At 35.7% G+C, this 23,470-nt stretch overlaps 1 protein-coding gene across 1 annotated transcript; it reads right to left on the bottom strand.

Annotated features, from left to right (window-relative positions):
- Positions 1–6: 6 nt before the first annotated feature.
- LOC110441335 (sister chromatid cohesion protein PDS5 homolog B-like) lies at positions 7–23,410 on the bottom strand (the record flags this gene model as incomplete). Its single annotated transcript, XM_021484452.1, has 26 exons — positions 23,300–23,410; positions 21,252–21,366; positions 20,709–20,906; positions 20,011–20,097; positions 18,878–18,975; positions 18,226–18,352; positions 17,647–17,727; positions 16,394–16,534; positions 15,778–15,893; positions 14,899–15,139; positions 14,028–14,179; positions 12,530–12,643; positions 12,087–12,119; positions 9,567–9,661; positions 9,163–9,302; positions 8,635–8,850; positions 8,399–8,489; positions 7,990–8,059; positions 6,246–6,369; positions 4,727–5,212; positions 3,665–3,984; positions 2,964–3,096; positions 2,634–2,756; positions 2,224–2,280; positions 1,695–1,840; positions 7–182 (listed from the first exon to the last, which is right to left on the bottom strand). Coding segments are annotated over exons 2-26 (3,667 nt in total), but the record flags the coding sequence as incomplete, so codon positions are not given.
- Positions 23,411–23,470: the final 60 nt, after the last annotated feature.

The raw sequence follows: 23,470 nt of genomic DNA, 5'->3' as shown, positions 1-23,470 counted from the left end.
TCCTGCCCGGTCGCTTAGCTGGACTGTCCATAGATTTCGCGGCACCTCGACCCCTCCCTTTGGGCTTTACATACACATCCTGGATACCTCGGTCTTTCTTTTTTGGTCCTCTTTTTTTTGGTCCATCAGGAACAGGTTTAAACATGACTTCCTCTTCACCTCCAGAATCATTTTCAGAATCACTACAATTAGATACAATGAACAATTAGGTTCCTTCTATTACATTTTCGCCCATGAGATATTGAATTTTATTAACTTGATAAAACTGAGATCTTTCACACTGACAAATATCAAAGGTCATACCTGTCAAAGGCTTATATCAAAAGTGATACCTGTTACAGAGTGAGACAAGAGGCCCATGGGCCTTAACGGTCACCTGATATATTTATACAGAGAGTTGATTTGGTTTTTAACATGAACAGAAATATTATTCAAAGTGACAAAAAACAATAAAACCACCTTGTTCAATATCTAGCATACTGATTTAAGACTAAAAAGTATTTGAAACTAGCACCTCTGATTCTAAACAAGGAAAATGAAGAAATATAAGCACACTAACTCTTTTGGGCCCCAAAGTATCAAACTGTCAACTCAGGGTTATAATTCCAATCAAGTTATTAACATGTAATATTCAAAGTATCATTTGCCATTATAAACCATAATAAATTTTGCTCCCCCCCCCCTCCTTCCCCAGGGGGTAAACATGAGACCCTAGGGTCATAAACCTTAAGACCTTTCCATCTATGAAGAGGGGTTGATTCTACCATATCTGGGTCTTTGAGAACAAGATTTTTGAAATTTCAGTCAATTCAACCCTTTTTGGCCCCACCCATCAGCCCCGGGGGGTAAGTCGGGGCTGATATGTACAGACCATCAAACTGCTATCCAATACTGATAATGCTAACCCAAATTGAATTACTTCCAATGGAAATTAAACAAATGTTGGTCCAAAATGTGATTTCCCTATATAAACTAAAGTAAAGTTTACCCCCCTCCCCAGGGGGAAACGTTGAGACCCCAGGGTCATAAAATTCACAATTTTGGTAGAGCACCTTAAGACCCTTCCATCTATGAAGAGTGTTTGATTCTACCAATCTGGGTCTTGAGAAGAAGATTTTTGAAATTTCAGTCAATTAGACCCTTTTTGGCCCCGCCCCTCAGGCCCCTGGGGGCTGGGTCCAAACCGGCCCCTATTTTCGTTGACCTTTGGCCATGGAAGGTTTCTGCAAAATTTTATTGAAATTGGTTCAGGGGTTTTGGAGAAGAAGTTGAAAATGTAAATTGTTTACGGATGCACGACGCTGGACAAAAGGCAATCGCAATAGGTCACGAGACTTTGTCTCAGGTGACCTAAAAATGTCACATTTGATACTGACCAGTAAGAAAAGCTAGTTTGATAACGGACAGATGACGGACACTGTAGACAAAAGCATTCAACAATTTTAAAGTATAATACATGACGAAAAGCAACATCTTTTAATACACAACACTTGTAATTTTATCAACGTTCAACACTCAATTTTTGCAAACAATCAACAATATAAATGACTTGCTAATATGTGTCACAAATAAGTTAAGCATCAAAACAATCTATAATTAATATTTAACAATGTTTCATTACAAAGTACATCAGAACAAGCCTAAATTTTCTATATGTATCGACTCTGTGAAGGTGTTAATTAAATTCGACTGACCTCATGGTCTGGACTTGTGTGGAAGAAGCCTTCTTCCTCTTAGGTTCTCTGGGACAGACGGGCAGTCGGTTGACCACAGGGCCGGGACTCTCTACAATGATCTCCTGGGCACTTGGACCTTTGGGACCCGATACCGGAGCTTTCCGCTACAACAGTGCATACACAAACATCAACAAGCAGTCCTGCTAATCACTGTCAACGAGTCTTGAAACAAGTAACCTTCAATTTACACTAATAAAATGGTTTTAGGATTAAAACAACCCTTTTCCCTCCTGTACATTCTGATCCAAGAAAAAACACTTCTCAAATGGTCCCCATAAAGCTGTTACTATTAGAAAGAGGTCACAGAGAAACTTTTTAGTGACAGACTACCCAATTATATTTTTCCCTTAACCAACTATTCAAATGATTTTAAGACCGACCCCCCCCCCCTCCAAATTATTCACCTTCTATGATATTTACTCCAATCTCATATGAAATGAAAACTTAATCCAAGAAACATGTATGTAATCACTGGACTTGTACCTACCTTGGGACCATCAATTACAAATTCTTTAGGTAGATAGCTCTTTGTGTTGCTGTAGCTCTGTTTTAAAAAACAACAAAAGTATATATCAATGGGATATTTTGATTTATGGTTTTGAAATAATTTGTCCAATATTGGAACAATAAAGGGCTATTGCTTGCAATACCCAAGAGGAAACCATATCATCAAAACTTGCATATGATGAAATTATTTTATTTTTGGTTTTTGTCGTTACAAGTTGGAAACATGAACTCATATATAAGCACTGCTTTTACTCTATTCTGAATGAGCATTATGTAGTTTCTTAAACATTGCTGTCATATGTTAGAAGTACATGGTAGTGCCATCTCTTTTCCATTTTTATGTATTAAACCACATGTTGACAGTGTTACTCTACCTGGGCAGACCCTTACCTTATCTGGGCGAGTGAAGAGTTTGGCAGGTAACACAGGCTCAACGGTGGAATCCTTAAGTGTTATATTAGAGGGCTTACTGTTGAGTATCCCCAGCGCCACATCACACACACTGTACAGTTTCTGAAGCAAACACGGACATGTGTCATATATCTTATACACAGGAATGACTACAGTGTTCATGCAAATATTTGGTACAAAATATGAAGCACATTCAATGAATCACTTAAAATGTCCAACCCCAAAATAGTAAGACTTAACCACCATTTTCCCCTGTGGTTTTGCACTATTGCTTGTTTCATATCAATTATGAATTCTTATCATATTTACTCTGTTCATATTCTCATCTTCGGGAGCTTCTGCGTCTTTGGTCTGTTTGATATTCTCTAACATTCGCCTGAAGAAGTTGTAGTTGTAATCCTCACTCTTGTTGATCAAAGGTTCCATTATAAATGACAAGCACCTGTAAAAATGTTTAATAATTACGGATGCTTGAATTTATTAACAAGACAAACTACATGCCATCTGATCATTTCTTTTGGAAACACTATAGCTTAGATTTGGGTAATATTTCTTTAGGAAACATTATCACTTAGATTTGGGTAATATTTCTTTAGGAAACATTATCACTTAGATTTTGGTAATATTTCTTTAGGAAACATTATCACTTAGATTTTGTTAATATTTCTTTTAAAACATTATCACATAGATTTTGGTAATATTTCTTTTGAAAACATTATCACATAGATTTTGGTAATATTTCTTTTGGAAACATTATCACTTAGATTTTGGTCATATTTCTTTTGGAAACACTATAACTTAGATTTGGGTAATATTTCTTTTGAAAACATTATCACTTAGATTTTGGTCATATTTCTTTTGGAAACATTATCACTTAGATTTGGGTAATTTTCGAAGTACTTTGTTACATCTGTACTGCAAATACCGTTATACACCTACCCAAGATGTTAATTCCAATATTGTTTTCCCTTAATTGAATATATATTGTTTGTTAGAAAGCTAATACTTACTCTTTGATATTCTTTAGTGCGGAGACATGGTCGTGTGCAGAAAGATCTGGGTCATGTGCAAGCAGATGTATGACATACGGTATCACATAATCTGGCATGAAGTGGAACATCCGCCCCTTTATGGCAGGAGTCTGTTTCAGGTACTCTCGCCGTTTGTTGATGTTCTGCTGATAGAATAACTTGACCTGAGCCCGTCGTTCCCGTAATGGGTCGTTGGCTGCCAGACAGAATATGCTCATGTACTCTAATGGTAACCTCAAGCTCAGCAATCCTTTGTGGAGTTTCAGTGCAAAGTTCAGACGAACATGGTAACAACTATCCTATAATGAAAGAAAATGACAGCATTTTAGTATATTTTTTTTTAGAAGAACACTCATGGCCATCTTCGCTTCGTATACACTCCACTTACCCTTGGCGGATATAGCCGTGTTTTCACAATTCCCACCACTGCCACCGAGCGGATATACCAAGTTATTGTTCTTCTCCCAATAAACTTTTAACCAATCAGAATGACCATAACATACACACTCCATCGGCGTGTTGACATAAACACGCGTATGTCGAGGCGGGGTATATATGACAGAGCAATATGGAAACAATCTAAAGGCAGAACACATATTTTCCCAGGTCATTATTTACATGTGGCACGTAGTCAAAGATTTCCACCAACTGATTTAACACTCCGGAAGTTTCCCAAAAGATTGTGCGCCTGTATTTTGGGGGCAAAACACTCTTGACATAAATGACAACGTGCTTCCGTACAGGGCGTCGCCATTAATGTTTCCCTTTGTCAACAGCGCTATATGTAAGAAGCGATTTCATTGGATGCAAGCGATTGGCACCGCACGAAGATTTGAAAGCCAGGTAAACACGGCTATATCTGAACACTTGGCTAGCGAAGATGACTCATGGCAAACAAATCATATAACTTTAAATAGCGAGTAATATACAGCAAGAGCAACTAGTAAGTACTTCTTTTAGACACAAGTTAGCACAATATCTATCATACTGTTCTCCCCCCAAAAATAACTAAAATCCCACAGGAAACAAATGTTAACTTACATTCATGAGAAGGGCCAGGGTCTGAAACTGTTCCTGAGATATGAGCTCTGAGTAGCAACGGTCCTCCGCTAACTTGAGCATGCAACATCCTGCCTGCAATCTCAATCTAGCTAGCTCTGGCTTGTTGACTCTGCCTCTCTCCATAAGGTCACCTTCATGTTTGATGACGGTGAACAGGAGCCGTAGTGTAGACGTACCAGAGTTGTTGGCATTGCTTTTTATTCCCTGTAACCAGCGTACTAAAAGCTTCATAGCTTGGACCTTGGCCATGGTTTCTTCAGAGACATGATGCTCCGAGTACCAACTCTCCACACTGTCTGCCCCCACTGTTTGATCCTGCATAAGCAGCTCCTTAACAATAAACTTTGAGACAATGTTCTTCATCTCAGCCGAGAACTCCTCAGGACAGTACAGGGCAATGTGACCAAGAGCAACAATAGACGTCAGGTAATTGGCACTATCTGGGTTCAGGGATTTCTTCAAATGCTGCAAAATATGTAAAACTTTGTTTTCAACAAATCGTTAGGTAGTTAGGACTCAATAAAGAATTAAAGCAAAAGGGTACATTATACTTTGATCAGTATTCATAATGATGTAGCTACCTAGGTGTAATATGGTAAGGGTGACATTAATATGATTGACTCATTATTAAGGAATTATCATTAAGAATACCAGGTTTTTCTTATGCAGGACGTTTAGTCATGTTATTAAGTTACCTATGTCAAGCTATGTACTATGTTAATGTAAGGAAAAAATGTTGTAATACAAATGGCAATTTACAACACTGCACTCCTAAGGATAGACAATGACCTTTGACCTCTCTGTATTACATGTTGCTTGATTAGCAGGCATCCTGAAGTGTAACACAGCTATGGAGTTATAACTCAAAGGAGGATCAAACTAGAGCAATTTGACTTTGTCTCGACTAAACAGGGAACCCAAGGGCAACACAGCTATGTGAGTTTCAACACTACAACCTCAAGGAGAACAGCAGAAGGAAATTGATCAACCCATCCAAATTCAATATATCAATCAACCCATCCAAATTCAATATATCAATCAACCCATCCAAATTCAATATATTAATCATTTATACATGGATTTCACATGAAAGTCAAAGTTGGGCTTTGTCTTTGTATATAATGGATGCCGACAAAGTTTCTTGCTAATCAAATTATTCTATGGAAACAAAATGATGATCATATTTATGAAGTTATTATGTGGAGGTTTTAACAGCATATTTGTAAAGAATCCATTACTTGTTGCAGTCTTTTTCAACAGTGGAGTAGTTTAAACTACTGATGCTACCTATGTAGCATCAGTAGTTTAACTGAAAAATAGCAATGTTTCTGCAACTAATTTTCTATTTGGAGCATGACAATCCTAAATATGCAGCGCAGCACTGATATGCAAGTCACTTCTTTCAGGTACATTTTCTGTGGGAGGGCATTTTTTTTTTAACAAAACAAATCTTGTTTCCCCAGAATTTAAGTAGCATAAAAATTGCAATCAAATTTACCTCAAATATCTGTCCAAATATGAGCTCCTTATTTTTACACACAATATTGATACAGCGAAGAGCATGCTTGCTCTGTTTGGGATTGCCCAGCTTGGCTGTACTCTGTAGGATGGGCAGCAAACTCCTGTAAAACAGAACAAAATTTTACACAATGACCTGCTTAATTACAATATCATATATAGTAACCATGGTTACACATACAATATATTTGTTTACTTGCTAATGTCTTATTAAATAGCAACATCAGAACCATAAGCTCACACCTGTAAGAAAACTTCACCAGCCTATTTAGTTACTTTTTACAAACATTTGGAAACAGTAGGTCAAGTCTTTCACCACTGATCTGCAGGGGGATTTGCTTATTAACACACCTTCGAATGTTTTGGGAATTATTTAGTTTTTACAAAATGAGTAATAAGCCAAACCAATACTCTACTTTTAAAAACTATAGGATGAATATCATTAATTTAGGCATCTAAGTTTTGCAAAAATTTTGAACATGTGTGATCTATGACCTTTTTGTTGATTTGTTGTGGAATTCCTCCTATGCAAACCAAAGATCAAATATAACCAGACCTTATACAGCTGCAGATGTCAAGATTCTTTTTGATGCATCAAAAGTAAGTCAGAGAAATCCTTTTAACCCTTAGGCTGCTACATTGATTCTATGTAAAGGGACGCCACTGCTGAATTAATTATTGAAATTTAAATTAATTTACTTGATTTTTGTGAAATGTGCATAACTTGGAAAATATTTGTTATATGTGAATAAAAGTTGTATGAAAATTGTTCGTTGTATGAAAATTGTTCGTTATTGTCTCTAGTTTATATGAACGTTTTCAATTCTAAAGTTGCTTCAGTATTTACCTGCACAGGTGGTTATAAAGGTAAGAAAATGTGAAACTTTTAATTAATCGGATTTAAGCAAGAGGAAGATCATTTTAAAATTATTTCGTTCGCAAATGTGATTGGCAAATGATAACAGAGATTATAAACTTCATTTTTGACGTATATTTACATGGAGATTCTCAGGTAAAAAGGTCAGGTATTTCGTCAAGAATTGCATGTGATTTGCTACAGGATTCAGGTCGCCATTCAATACATTTACTGTCACAGTCGGCATATAGATATATCTTAGCTACGGTCTAGTTTATGATTAAATCACTGATAAAAAGTTCGAAGAAATAAATCGGCTCAAAACGTATCAATGTCAATGTTCAATTCGGCTTCACCTGCAGACGACAGGTGCGCCTCGGTCCGCCGATATTTTCCTGTTTGCGTAGGGCACAAATCCGTTTATTGGAAAGTTACATATTATGTTACACCTAAGTATTTCCACATCAACCATGCCAAACCCTTCAAAACCTTTGTTATCATCGTAGGTGACGATGGAGAATAAATGTTTACCATCATATTCATCGCTTCAATCTACACGTTTGCCATTTTTATGACTTTTTTTTCAATTTATGAATATCGAAAGTAATGACAAAACAACCAATCAGAAGCCTTCTACTATACAGGTTCGGGTTTGGTATAGCAACAACCCGACTTCACACTTCCTGGCTACCGATCAAAACCTACAGACCGAGAAACGACATATGTCATGTGTAGCACTGACGGCACGACTTTTCAAAACAACATATGTCGCGCGTAGCAGCCTAAGGGTTAAAAAAAGTTCCTTATTATATAGAGGAATGCATAACACTGTCATTTTGTGTCAAGTGATTTAACTTGTGTTACTTACGAGTATATAACGGGCAGTTCTGCCTGAAGCTTTTTACCAGTGTTGATGAAGATCTGTAGGGTCAAATCAGCTACAATGAAAGATACATAAATGTATGAAAAACATTTGCTTATGTAATGACTGTAGATATTCAACTTTTAGGAGAAACATACATCAAAGTTTGTCAGTGACTGATTATTCTGATTGATTTAAAAGAAAACTCAATTATTTCTGATATGAAGTTAATTTTTTCTGCTTACTGGATTCGAATTTAAAAAACTTTTGAACCTTAAAATGGAATCATTTACTAAAACCATCCCTCTCTGAAAAGAATTATGTAAACCAAACCAATACAATTATAAGTCTGTTTAAATATAAATGAGAGTCAAACATTGATGGATTTATCAGTATCTTGTTCGAACCCACTTACAGACAGCTTCATCCTCATGTTTAAGGAAAGTCAGTAGTTCTTGATACGTCTCCTCATCCTTGAAGTAATGCGGGTATACAGCAGACAATGCCTGGAAATCAAATCAAAAATACTTATGTCGCATGATCAATTTCCAGAGTAATCAAAACAGTTTGAATGCTAAACACAGATCTTCAACTACAGATGTTAGGTAATGAATGATGGTATTTATCTTTCTGAAAACTTCAAAAACTTACTGAGAGGAGTCGAACTCCTTTTTCTGCTGCATCATCAATTCCTTCAGTAATGATGCCGAGGCCACGAACTGTCTCGTCGACATGTTTGACCAGCATATTGATTGAACTGGTGTCAATCATGACTGGGGCTACCCTCTCTAACAGCAGTTTGACTGTGTTATAGAACTGGTTCTGCTGGCCAGGGGCAGGGCTCCCTAGTTTCTTCAGAACCTCACGCTAAAACAAGTTGCAGATATATTAATAAGACAGCAGCAATGACAGATTTTCTAAAAATAGAACTGATAATTTGGCTTGGGCACCCTGAATCACAAACTTGTTTGATGCATTCTGGAACCTTAAATTTGATCAAAATCCATTCAGAAATAAAGTCCTTAAAATCTACATGAGGATCAACTTACTCAAGTTAAAGATTAATCACATTTTTGTAATTTTGTTCACATAATAGCTAATTTTTTTTAGAATTCTTAAATCCCTGCAGTTAACAGGTCTGTATATATATACTATAATGAAATATAAATTTCTACTTACCACGAGTTCCTGAGCTCGTTTACATGTACACTCCTCACCGACGAGAAGCTTCAGGTACTGCCTCATCCTCTTATCTTCCTTCAGCATCTGACATAGCTTCTTCAGGTGATCAGAGGACTTTCCAGACTCGGGCAGAGTACCTAACAATTAATACAGAAGATAGTCAGCGCTGATACTAGCTTTTGAAGGTCTTCTTTTTTGTACTAGTATTCCAATTGGCATGCTAATTCAACCCTTTACTATTCTCGCTAGGTTACTAGCGACTGTAATATTATAAAACAAAATTTGAAGATAAATTTTGACATTTCAGAGCAAAGAAGACCTTAGCATCTATTTGACCTAACCTTCTACATGATGCTAAAACAATGTCCGTGATCTCAAGTGTATCGAAGTCATACACTTACGTGCAAGAGCGGCTATTTTGGGTTTAAATGATAAAGTATTTCCTTGTGTTGACTGCTCAAAAACTTCAACCAGCTGCTGGACCAGGTTCTTTACACTGACAACAAAAATACACTTCATTATCATAAGGAACTATTCCATTAATTCATAAATATATTTTTATCAAGGCCAAAGAAAATTGATTACTTGGTTCTCAGGCCCGTGCGCATTTCATTTTAGGGCACCGCATTGCCGATTTTATTGTGAAAGTCTTTATAAAAAAATCCGGAAAATTGGTCTGCATGTTGTTTTTACTTGTTAGTCACCAAAGTCCCGAAAACGTTTGAATAAAGATAAGGATTGATATACAGGCAAGCGTTAAAATGATTATGACTTATTAGTCTTATCTACAAATGGCACTCATTTCGGTACAAATAAGGAATGGGGAGGGGAGGGGGGGGTTCGTGATTCTCGTCTGGAACATCGTGGAGGGATTTTCGGAGGCTTGCTCTATGACGGGTCTCTACACAACTATAAAAAGACAAGGTAATGCCCAAAATGAACATTTTACAAACTACTCAATAAAAAAAATCGCCCGTCTCGTTTTTGCCTTGTAAAATATATTTTTTTATATATATTAGGGCACCGCATCTCTTTTGAAAAATAATGGCCTGAGAACCAAGTAATTAATTTTATTTGGCCTAAGTAACCCTTGAATAATGGCTGTAGGATATGCAAATGCTAAGTTTAGATCCATAAAATGTTATCTTATTTTTAAGTTCTGTATCAAAATGTGATTTTACAGGTTAATGCACCGATTCTGAATATTTAAAGGGATTTTTACTATTAAAGGTTAAGACTCGTTAATAACTAGAGATATGTCAGAATGACATGAAAGTTACCCCATCATTCTGTATGACCATTTTCCGATAAATCATTGACCAAGCTACAACGATATTTCCACCTGTCAATCAAAATGGTAAACATTGACCAGGTGTAAATACATACACGCTCTTCAGGTAGCCATGCCAACACATGGAATTAATAAGAAAGCATGTCGCAAATATAACGTTGGCATTGACCGACACCTCTTATACGGGGGATCTGCGCGCTGACACAGTCACCTGGCATGGGCAGAACAGATAATTGGAATACAACGATGTTGTTTCACAACAATAAGTTTCAGAAAAGATTCAATCTTATGTATGGATAAATCTTTTTGTTGTTATGAAATACACTTGATCAAAGTAGTTTTCTGATCGTCTGCAAATCCGACTGAATCGGTCATCTATATCGACAGAGTGTGTACGCTTAAAGGCAGTCACTCAAACAGGTCCGATGAGGACTTCCAACAGCCGAATTCGCGAGACATGAAGACCACCAAACAATTGTGATTTCTCCTTTGAAAAGAAAAGACCGGAATGTATTAGGCTGTTTTGAACCTGTTCATATTTATTTTTCAAATTCAAACTTTTATCATTATCGGTTCATTCCTGACGGTTAATAGTATCATGCGACCTTGACTCTTTGCAGTACACAAACTTGCTAACTTCTCCAACTTTACCCATGTCGTTTTGACACATTCCTCCTGTCAAGATTGAAGAGTTTAGCATGATTTTACCCAAGAACGACATTTTAACACCAGAGTGCTAAATGCGGTGCAATTCTGTTATGTGGTATTTATCAATTCACAACGTAATGTCCTGAAAAGTTGGGCCTACTTTACTCAAGTTTATTTATATGATTCTATCGTATAATATGACTTAACTTGCAACTTTTTGTAATTGTTAAAATGGCAATGCAATCAGGGGTTATTCAACAAAATTTAGCAGTTTATTGCTGCAAGCATATTTCAAAACATTTCTGAAAATCCTCGAAAAATTTACGATAAATGGCCGCGACCAAGGACTGGTTTGGGATTGTTCTCGAGTATCGTGTACACCCCTTTCTTGACACTTCATTTTTCCTTAACAAGGTGCACAATATATGCAAATATAAACGTTATTCGTTGGTCAGCCATGAATCATCTAAATCAATCAATAGCAATTTATAACACGACAGTTTACCCCTTCAGGAACCTCAAAGGTGCCCGATTCATACTCGGAACATCTTTAGGTTGTATGTAATTACCATATGAAATTTTGATTTAGGTTTTATGCCAATCCTGTTTAAAAAGGAAATTGATTTTGGAGTTATTCAAGAGCTTGTAATTAGCGCCTGGTATATTCTGACAGAAACACACACTTTACAGCCCAAGACAACAGAGGTCAAAATCTGGGACTGAAACTGAAATTAATAGTCCCCAGGGGTGACTAAAATTGGGTGTTTTAACAAAGTTCAAATTTTGACTCTCTATTAAAGGTTGTTTCATGATCCTTGGGCCTGGTTTCAAATTTCACTTCTGTTTCACCATTTTCATGTTTGAGAAGATTTCTAGGACAACCTACTAATCATACTTAAATTAATATTTCACTAGTATACACTATCAATATTACAGAAAGACTTGTATCAATATTTTTATCCTATTCTGAGTAAGAACTTACCTATTCTTGTGTTTCAGCATCTCATTAAATGCTCTACAAAACAAATCATATAGTTAATTGGACAAGAGCTTTTAATATGTCATTAACAAAATATTCCGATTCAAAGAAATTGTGTCAGCTTTCTATCTGTAAATGAAATTGAGCCTAGTAGGCATTGATATTACCTAAATTGAATGATTTTTGACAGTTAAATTTATTTAAGTAACACAAAGATTACTTGGAAATGTTTAATCAAATATTGTCATGATCATTAACAGTAAGAAGTTTTTATTGTCACATGATAGTAATATTTTCAATAAAAAAATCTTCAATATCCATCCCCCCTTACCAGCTATCCTTTGAGGATTTTTTTTATACCTCACATGAAATGTATCACAAATAATGAATATCTTTAATTCATCTAAATAGCAAAATATTTGGGAATGTTTACAAAGTCAACCTACTTTACAGCGTGGTCATCAAGAGTACAGTAGAGAAGCAGGAGACGTCTCATCTTCTCATCCACAGGCGAGTTATAGGGCACCAGGCAGGTATTAAACACCCTCTCTACCAGCAATCTAAAACAAAACAAGGATCAGGTCATGCTGTTTGCTACAAAACACAAACATTTCTTGCCAACTCAATCTGTTTTCACAACCTTACAATAATTACTATTCTGATATATAAATCAGCATCAGATTGTTAACTTGAATGCAACGAATGAGCCTTTATGTATGCATTTATCATAGTAGGGTTTTTCTTAAAGGGGCTGGTCGGTGAAAAAATGGCATTTTTGCTAAAATGGCATACACATGTTTAAAATACCTTCTTATGAAATACACCAATTCAAATTTTTCTCAAATTCACTCCCTAAGAGTAAAAATTATAATTATAATAAAGAAATCCTAAATCGTCACCTGACAATCTAAAACTCTCAATTGACCCAGATCAGTGATGTAATTTTGCCGCACGCGCATCATCAACAAGGCTAAATGTAAACATCGCGGCGAAAGAAAAAGATGCATGCAAAAGTCATGACAGGCACGAGGTATCAATACCGTTATATATAACAACAACATATACAATGTAGGTAGGAATACTACACTTGCATCAAACATGACCTTTGAAAACAAATATTTAATTATAGTATTGCTGTCTTGGTCGCTAGTTGAGTCCGACATGGCACATGACGGCGTGCTTTTGTTGTTATCTTCACAGCCTCACTTTTGAAACAACCATGTGACATATATAAATAGATCTGCGCTAAATTTACGCGGGGCTTCCCCGAGATTTCAGTGGTCAAAACTGGACATTGCAAGCAGAACTTGACCATCATATTGCCGTGGTAGAACTTTTGGAAGGCCAGAGAACGCATTTAGACCCATTTATTTTGTAATTGTTTCCCCGACCAGCCCCTTTCAAGAACAGGAAGCAAAATGTCACTCTTTTTCTAAAACATTGTATTTATAAATTTACAAAAATTACCTGTTAAAAATGCAATTTGGTCTGATCTTATACATGTTACCGAAAGGGCCTAATTAGGTGTGGTTTCACTTTGATCCTTTGTTTCAAGTTTTTAACTAACTGTAATATAAGAGTCCAGATACATTCATATATTAAAGCTGAAGTCCTTGTGGAATAAACCAAATTTGACATTTATTCCGTTTTTGTTGTCCACTTAAAGCCTGGAAGGAGGGGATCAGACTAATACTCCACCTATCCTATAATAATGCTTCACTGCAAGTTAGTAAAATATTTCTAAATTTCTTGTAAGAAATTAACTTTGGGGAATAGACTCATGCGTTGTACACACAGCTACAACCTGTCATTCAATACATCCATCTACTAAGTTTCAAAAAGAAACATGTAGTTGTCCGAGGTTATTGACAAGAGGACATGGTGCTATCATGTCGTCCTCCTTGCCCCTCTCTCCTGGTAAAGAATTGATAATTATTTACACACCTGTCTTCATTGCTGTTCTGGTAGTAGGCATGGAAGACCTTGTCCTTCACCCAGCACACCTTATCTTGGTTGGCCTTGTCCACACGCTCAGAGAATGTATACTTCTTGTACAGCTGGCCAAGTCCCATCAGGGAGTCTCGTCTGATCTGGTACTGAAATAGGCAGTTTTGTTGCTGGTCAAGACTTCACTATACCATCATGAGTTAGAGCTAAGTTTATGACACCAAACAAAAGGGTGCTCAAATTTTGTAGGTTACTCCCAGCATTTAAGCACCAACTTGTGCTGGAATTACACTATTGGATAAAAAAACCACCAGACACGTCTCCCAAGACAAGACTAAATTTTCTGATGGTGAAGCTCAGAGGATATCATGGCATAAATTATCCGGGTTATGTGCAATGCCATGTATTCAGCAAAGTTCAGGAAATAAAAATATAAAACCAAATTAAAAAAATGAATAATGATATCTTCTGCAGACAATTAGATCCTATTAAATGCTGAAAAAATCACTTAATACAGGCTATTAAGAATGTCTCTAGAAACAGCATAATATGGTGAATACAAAGATAATTTTTATCATGAAACCATTTTTTTTCCAATGTACCTGGCACCACCTATTTCTTAACAGACCCATTCTACTCCATAGAACTCCAGGATACCAACCAATGTTTTTGGAAGGTAACCATTACATCTGAAGTAAAGTATTTCTCAGTTTTTCATCTCTCCTCCATAATAAATTCAGTGAAGACAAACATGGTTCAATAGCAATCACGAAAAGCATGAATGTTTATACACAACATACATTTCATGTTATATAGTAAGCGAATTTCTTAGCACTACAGTAAACATTAAGTGAACTATTGCCTATACCTTCTTGTCAAGTGTGCGCTCTTTAATGAATCCAATGAGTTCCTCAGTGATGCTGTTGAAGTCCTTCTTGGCTAAACCCAGTATGGTATTGACCACCTCCATCCGCACGGTCTCCTCAGGGTCATGCTGCCGAATCTTCAGCTGTTCCACAATGTCTTTGTATGTTTCCAGGTGGTTCAAGAGAAAATGCTGTGCATATGCCACACAGGTCTGGCGTACATGGATGCTGATGTCATTGAACCTATCGACAGAAAATATTACAAGGTTATAATACTAGATGTACATGGTGTCAAATAATCCTTAATATATCTGAATTCACATACTTTTTGCAAAAAATATACCTGGTAACTATCCATAATAAATCATATTTCACACAATTCTATTTAAACACACTTGATGATGTAAATAGGATGAGGAAGAAAACTGAATTGGGATTATTTATAAATCAGTTTCTTACAAATTTAACCCTTAAGAAGGCACCAGAGCTACCACATGTTTTTCTATGTATGGTATGGCAGTCTTGTCTATGTGCAAAAAGCTTAAACACACACTTGTTCAGTAAAAAAGTTGCATACAATTTACCACAAACAAAGGCACTACAGATAAGACATTGACTTTGAATGCAAAAACTTAAACATGAATTAAATCAAAATATCCTTGTACTAAAAATCTGTATCTAGTTTCAGGTAAAAATATGACATCAATGTAAAGATTTTTCTGTTTCTAGTAAAGGAGACATTGAACTTTGGTGCTCACAAAAACTTTTCCAGCTATTTTGGCACTTATAACTCCCTTTGAAAGATGTCTCTGTGGCAAACTGATGTGGTCAACACTTCATGCAGGTAGCAGAGGCATTAAAATAGTGAAATTAAGACTTACCTTCCAAGAAAACAATTCCAAAGTGGTCTGTTTTGTTCTGCAAGATTTGATCCTTGGTCAGAAAACATTTTGGCCAGTAACTTTGTAACAGCCTTTCTCTCAGATTCCTCATTACTCTGAAGAGGAAACCATGTTGGAATGAATTCAAGACATACATCGTAGGAGTGTCATGATGAAGTGTATTTATACATTGCAATTCAGAAAGACTGTATAGCAATAAACATCACCATTTTCTCTCTCTCTCTCTCTCTAAAAATAGTGCTTAATTTCAAAAGAAAAGAATGTGTTGTCAAAATGTTGACAAACTGAATCATAGATTGTCGTACAGATTTGAGTTTTTTTTATTTTACTGATTACTATTATAAAATTTGAACAGATTCCACCACTAGTAATAGACTATTTGTAAAGACTTTCAACAAGCCCTCGTTTTTAAATCTGCCAGCAGTTTAATACCCCAAATATGAAACTGTTAATATTATTATTACCATGCAACTTCATTTTCTAACTATTAAAACATTGTATCAACACAGAATATTAGTATTCATACATTTCAGATTTGCATCTTATTGATTGTCATACAGAAGAAAACTTGACCTCCTTTCTCCACCAGTTATACCTTGAGTTTGAACTCGAGCTGTGGGAGAACAGCAAGCAACACGCTGGGGGAGATGTGATTCAGCTCATAGATCAGTTCATACAGTCTGTCAGACACCTCACTTTCTGACATCTTACCAAGCATCAGTGCATTGTTGAAGAACTGAAATATATAATTATACATTTTTAAAACATATTTTTTTTCTTCATAAATTGTTACAAATATTTCACACCATCATTTTGTTTTTTACACCAAACTTTGATTTAATGGACTCTATGTATGCTCTCTTCTAAAATTATGCATTTACCAAGAAAGAGATAAAATCGCAATGTTTAAATGCCACATTTACCAAGAAAGAGATAAAATCGCAATGTTTAAATGCCACATTTACCAAGAAAGGGATAAAATCGCAATGTTTAAATGCCACATTTACCAAGAAAGGGATAAAATCGCAATGTTTAAATGCCACATTTACCAAGAAAGGGATAAAATCGCAATGTTTAAATGCCACATTTACCAAGAAAGGGATAAAATCGCAATGTTTAAATGCCACATTTACCAAGAAAGGGATAAAATCGCAATGTTTAAATGCCACATTTACCAAGAAAGGGATAAAATCGCAATGTTTAAATGCCACATTTACCAAGAAAGGGATAAAATCGCAATGTTTAAATGCCACATTTACCAAGAAAGGGATAAAATCGCAATGTTTAAATGCCACATTTACCAAGAAAGGGATAAAATCGCAATGTTTAAATGCCACATTTACCAAGAAAGGGATAAAATCGCAATGTTTAAATGCCACATTAACCAGGAAAGGGATAAAATCGCAATGTTTAAATGCAACATTTACCAAGAAAGGGCTAAAATCGCAATGTTTAAATGCAACATTTAAGCAAAAATAAAAATGCAAAAATTTAAGAAAACAATTTATCCAAAAAGTTTGTTTAAAAATACTTTACAATGATTTAATTTTGCCTATCTCCCCCATAATATTTTTTTAGGTATATATCTTATATACCTAAAAAGAAAACAACTGATGACGGAACAACTTTTTACACTTCAGAATGCAAAATTACAACGCAGCTTTTTTTTAGTGCAATTGTTTAGTTTACGTAAAAATTAAATAAATCTTTTAATATTAAATTATAAAGATACCAAAGAAAATAGTGTATTTTTTTGGATAAAACCGCTTTGCGGATTTTATGCAAAGTGCACATTTTTTTCCCGGTATATACCAAAACAAAATCTTGGTAATTCCTTAAATAACTTACTGCCTGTATGTACGGCTCAATGGCATTACTGGTCCTGATCAGCAAATCACGAGCCATGTTGTATGCAACACGATTTTGGGTCTGAAAAAGACAAAGATCATGTAACTAGCCTTGAACACAATCAATATTTTTGAAATTATCTTGCATATTAACAAAACAGCTGACTTCTTAGTTATAATGTGCTAAAACCACATAATCAAAGCGAAAGTTGAAATTATTCTTACAACCGAGACGTAATAAACTATATAAATAGGATTAGCTGTCGGCCACCGAGTATATTTTTCATTCAGTTTCTCTCATCATGATGCATGCACATCAAAATTTTAACATCATAACCTATATCAACAAACTATTAAAATGCTTAAGAAATGAAGAAAATTATGGGTTCTTTTATACTTAAATTACCAGGTTGTGTCGCTCAAATTTAATCAATTTGTCTAGGTAACACCTAACTATTTACTCTCAAGTTGACATCCTAACATGACAAAGTAATGGCAAATAATTTTCTGTTTTCCCATGGTAGTGCTAAGCAGCAACCTCACACGAAGGAAAATTAGATTTCCAGAGGATGAACATTACCTTATATGGTTCTATGATATTAAGGAGGATAATATCCAGTAGCTCCTGCGACACCGCATCAGCTTCTGTGATCAGTGGTGTCATCATATCCAGCACAAAGTTCTTTACCTTGCTAGAGTGTTTGTCACTGTTAAAGAGATACAAATTCATTGCTTATAGCAGCAATACGGAAAGTACCAACAGTTCAGAGTGAACACAGCAAAACAAATATTTATCAGGGGTACATTCGCGGATCCGGTTGAACCTGTAAAGAAAATGTCAGGTACAGATCTGAACCGAGGCTGACCTCAGGATTATTCGGCACGTGTAGATTGAGGGGTCCAGACATACCTTGCTGGAAAAAACTAAAATGCTGACTATTACCAGTTTGCTTTATTTCTTTCTTTAACAATGTCAAGCCACATGTAGTATTTAAGATATGTAATTCAGTGGACGCATGAGAGAAGGGCATAATATTCTTGATACATTGTTTTATATTCTCCGAAACTGCATTTTTAGCTCTGCTTATAGAGCGGTCCAAGTGTGTTCATTTATCGTGGAAAATAACTGCGGCACACGTACCGTTTCAACCGGGATACGCGAATGTAGCCATAATATTCTATCATATTCCTTGTGGTAAATAAACATCATTAATATACATGTTTTGACTTACTTCATAATTGAAAACATCAACTGGAAGAGGTTGCAAAATACTTCCTGGTTGTCATCCAACTCAATGCAGATATTGAAGGATTTGACCCATGCTAGGTTCTGGAAGAAAAAAATATATTACTACAAACTAACAAGTGAACTATTGACTGTCAATTCAAACTATCCATTCTGTTATCCTTACTGACAAATAAATATAAGCTAATATGTTCAAAACACAAATTTTCTTGGAGATAATTCTACAATATTTAATTTTGAACAGATCGTCGCTCTTTGTGTACATTTACACATAGTTTTGCATCGTAAGTGCCAGGAAAAAAAGTCATATCAAAACGCAATACTTCCTTAATAATTGAGTATAGAATGTTGCACAACATTTAACCCTTAGGCTGCTACATTGATTTCTATATAAAGGGACACCACTGCTGAATTAATTGTTGATTTTTTTTGTTATATGTGAACAAAAGTTGTATGAAAATTGTTCGTTGTTGTCTCTAGTTTATATCAATGTTTTCAATTCTAAAGTTGCTTCAGTATTTACCTGTACAGGTGGTAATAAAGGTAAAAACTTTCAATTAATCGGATTTAAGCAAGAGAAAGATCATTTTAAAATTATTTTTGTCCGCAAATGTGATTGGCAAATGATAACATAGATTATAACTTCATTTTTGACATAAGACGCTGTACATTTACACGGAGAGTTACATATTATGTTACACCGAAGTATTTCCACATCAACCATGTCAAACCCTTCAAAACCTTTATTATCATCGTAGGTGACGCTGGAGAGTAAATGTTTACCATCATATTCATCACTACAATCTACACGTCCGCCATTTTTATGGGTTTTTTTTTCAATTTGAAATTCTCTCGCACACCTTTGGTCATTACTAGGGTACACTGCCGGGAATATCGAAAGTAATGACAAAACAACCAATCAAAAGCCTTTTACTATACGTGTTCGGTATAGTTACAACCCGACTTCACACTTCCTGGCTACCGATCAAAACCTACAAAGCTGTGCGTAGCACTGATGACCCGGCTTTTCAAAACGGCATATGCCGTGCTTAGCAGCCTAAGGGTTAATGTGTCTAGCAATAGATACAGTCACAGAGAATGATCTACTTCAACACTTACCTCTAGTAAATAGAAGTATCTTTTGAATGTTGGAGAATCGGGATCTTCCAGTCCTCTCAGTTGTTTTATAAAAAACATGAAAATTTCCTGAAAATAGAAAGCAAATATGCAATGAAGCTATTTGCCATAATAGCTTAGAAATAAGGAATACCATGTCTGTTATTGGTGAAAACACAATTGGGACAGTTTTACTATTGTGGTAAACTGCTTGGAGTACTTAATCAATTCCCATGTATATTATCATTCATCACAAGTATTTATTAATGTACCGTCACAAATATCAGTAGTTAAAGCCTTAGCAATTGCATGTGTCCTATTCTACAAATCAATGAGGTAGAAATAATCTACTCATATCCCGACATATTTTTGACCGATTATCCATGAAGGTTACGGGCCAGTAACATGACCTTATCCCTCTGTTTAACACATTCGACCAATATGAAATCAAATGTGGGTAAAGTTCAATTATTCAAAAAGTCAATTATGCTTCTGCTTCAAATTGTTGATTTGATAATTTAAAAAGTGAAAAATCTGCCAAAAAGAAGGTCTAGTAAAATATAACACATTCTGTATCAATCATGGTTCTGTATCATATATTAGTTACATTCGTATTGGCTGAAATATGTACGCTTTATGTATGAGGATTAAATAGGTACGTAACTTTCTCTTATACCTTCCACAATCAACTTTTTATTTACCTTCAAAAGCGAGGAGTCTCTAAATGGAGCTTCTGGAGCAAATATCCTAAAGACGTCTGCAATACAGCAAGCGACAAGCAATCGTACATCTTTGCTCTGGTGATCCATGTAAAAGTCTGTGGCTAGACTTACTGCCAATCCAGAAAACTCTTCAATGTTGTCATCCTGGCCCATGTCCTGGAACGCCCGGGCCAGCAACTGCACAAAAATGTTTATGCACGGTTAAAGGCAATAAATTGTAATTCCCAGTTTTCAATCAATATCCTGTTAAGTCAGTATAAAACAGTCAATAGGCTGCACATGCAAAGGCCATATTTAAACTAATAGTTCTTTTTCAGAAGGTTATCAATAAATTGAACAAGATTCAAATACAACATTTTAAAAGTTTTCAACGAAATATATGAGATTTTAATTGAAGTTGACATCATCATTGAATTTTGTTCTTTCTTCATCTCCTAGGAAAACATACCACATTAAGTAAATATCAAGGATGTGATATACCCCCAAGAGGATATGCAATTAAAAAACAAACTTTGGACTTACCTTAAGCCTTCGAACCAGCTCATCTTTCCCCAACTCATCTGAAAGGTCTTTGCATCCCGCAGGATACACAATCTTATTACTTCCTTTTGCTACTACACTCATCTTGGCATTTTACCTACAAACATTGAAGAAACAGACTTTTTAAAAACATGTATACGTAGCAGTTTCTGGGGAACTTACAAAACTAGAACTGTAAAACAAAAGACTTAACAAAGACCCAGTGGGTTTTTTCCCCTAAATTAAACAACAACCTGTTTCTTTATGAATTGGGAAAATATAGCATTATATTTATTTAAATTGGGAATATACTCCTTTATTTATTTTTGTCATTTTGGGAAAATATGGCACTTTTCAGAAGGGGGAAAGAAGCCCTTATTCGGCTGTGAAACTAAACCAAAAAAATTCACTGATAATGCACACTCGCAGCAACCCCCCCCGCCCCCTCCCCCAAAAAACCCAACCCCACAACAGTTTGACTAAGTTATTTTTTTACTGGAGGGTCCTAAGGGCTTTTGATTGACCCTTGAGAGAGTAAGTTTTACTAATAATAAGCTTGACCCTTGGTTTTAAAGTGATCCATGTTTGGACTCTCCAATATTCATAGAAAATTCTAATCGCTTTTGATATAACCAAATAAAAAGGTTCAACAGAAAGCCCTGATCTCGCAGTAAATAAAGCAAGAGTACACAATTTCTGCTTTAGCCAGTAACCACACGGCTGTAGCAAGCCCATTGTTAGCACACTGAATTTATATCATCAAATTGATGCAGTGCTTTTGGAATAGATTAGAAGTGCAAGCAACGGTTTTTGAAAGAAGGGGCATAACTCCATATTATTAAGGGAGGTAACTCAATTCTTTATTTACATCTCATATTAATTTAAATATTATGTGTATGAAGTATCATTCAAATCAGTGTAGTACTTTGGGAGTAGTGAAAACAATATTTTTCAAGCAAAGGGGCACAACTCCATAAATTGGCAAGTGACTTTCTTCTTTTGTAATAGGAGTGGAGAAATACACAACCAGACTTGGGTTCAAACTGGAGCACTCTGAACTTCAGACAGACGCTCTACCAATTCAGCTACCTAGTCACCAGCAATAGATCTAGTCCAGTTTGGCTATATTCCTACCTCCATTTTCTAAGTCTTTGCAAAACAAAGACATTATTATTTACAACCCAGGTTTGGGAATCCCCTTGACAAGTGCACACCCAATGTAAGGGTGGGTCTTAGGCACCAACATAAGAGGGAAAAGAAAAAAGATGCAAGGCCAGACTGCAATATAACACAGACCCTCTGTGCTCTAGAAGAACACTCTTTCAAATTCAAATTGATTTACATTTTATTCATATACATACAAACACTTTCCATTCACACAATGCATTCTATTAAAGAAAATATCATGCACAGACATGTGTCATTAAAAACAATTTAACACATAGACTGCTTCTTTGCAATAATGGCCGAATGAGGTATTTCTAGACATTCAGAAAATGTGTACAATAAATTTGGAGGTCCTGGGTTCGAATCAATGTCTGGCTCGTTGCATTTTTCCTGTCTTTATATTAGGCCTATATATACATTTGTATATATTTTTTCTGGTCAATAAACACCTGTAGAGGTAGAAATAAATATCAAGTTCATAGTCTAGGCTTAACGGAATGAGAGATGGTAGCGCGGGCTAGAAACGCAGTGCATTGGTCGGACATAAACTTAGGTATTACTCGACACAAGCATTATGACTGATGGCTTAGTTTTTGTTTTTGATTAAGAATGTCATCGAAGAATCATCGCATTCAAATGACAAATTCGATGTTATACTTAATAACTGACATGACTGCACACATTTATATCGAAGTTACTAAGGACAAATATCGTTTTTCACTCCCTGCGGAATCTTTGTTTTTCAGCGGCCATTTTGTTTTGATCCACAGCTTTGTGAAAACAGTGAGTCTGTTATGATTTTACGAAGCGGTGCAATGATGGATTAGACAGCGATTAATACAAACTACACATGTTATCGTCAACATGAATAATCAAATACCTACATGTAGATTATACTTTACTTTCACGATGTCCTTAACCGCAGGAAAAAACAACTTCTTCGGCGCAAAGGATATGAAACGGCGCCAAACCATCCACCATTGAGCAACTCAAATACACGTTAGTAAGCGTGCATTTGATTGGTCAAGAAATTATAGAAACTAAAACTCTAAATC

This window comes from Mizuhopecten yessoensis, unplaced genomic scaffold, assembly GCF_002113885.1.
Source record: "Mizuhopecten yessoensis strain PY_sf001 unplaced genomic scaffold, ASM211388v2 scaffold1795, whole genome shotgun sequence".
NCBI classification, from domain to species: domain Eukaryota; kingdom Metazoa; phylum Mollusca; class Bivalvia; order Pectinida; family Pectinidae; genus Mizuhopecten; species Mizuhopecten yessoensis.
Note: the sequence above shows the minus strand (reverse complement) of the source record. Positions and strands in the feature narration are given on the sequence as shown.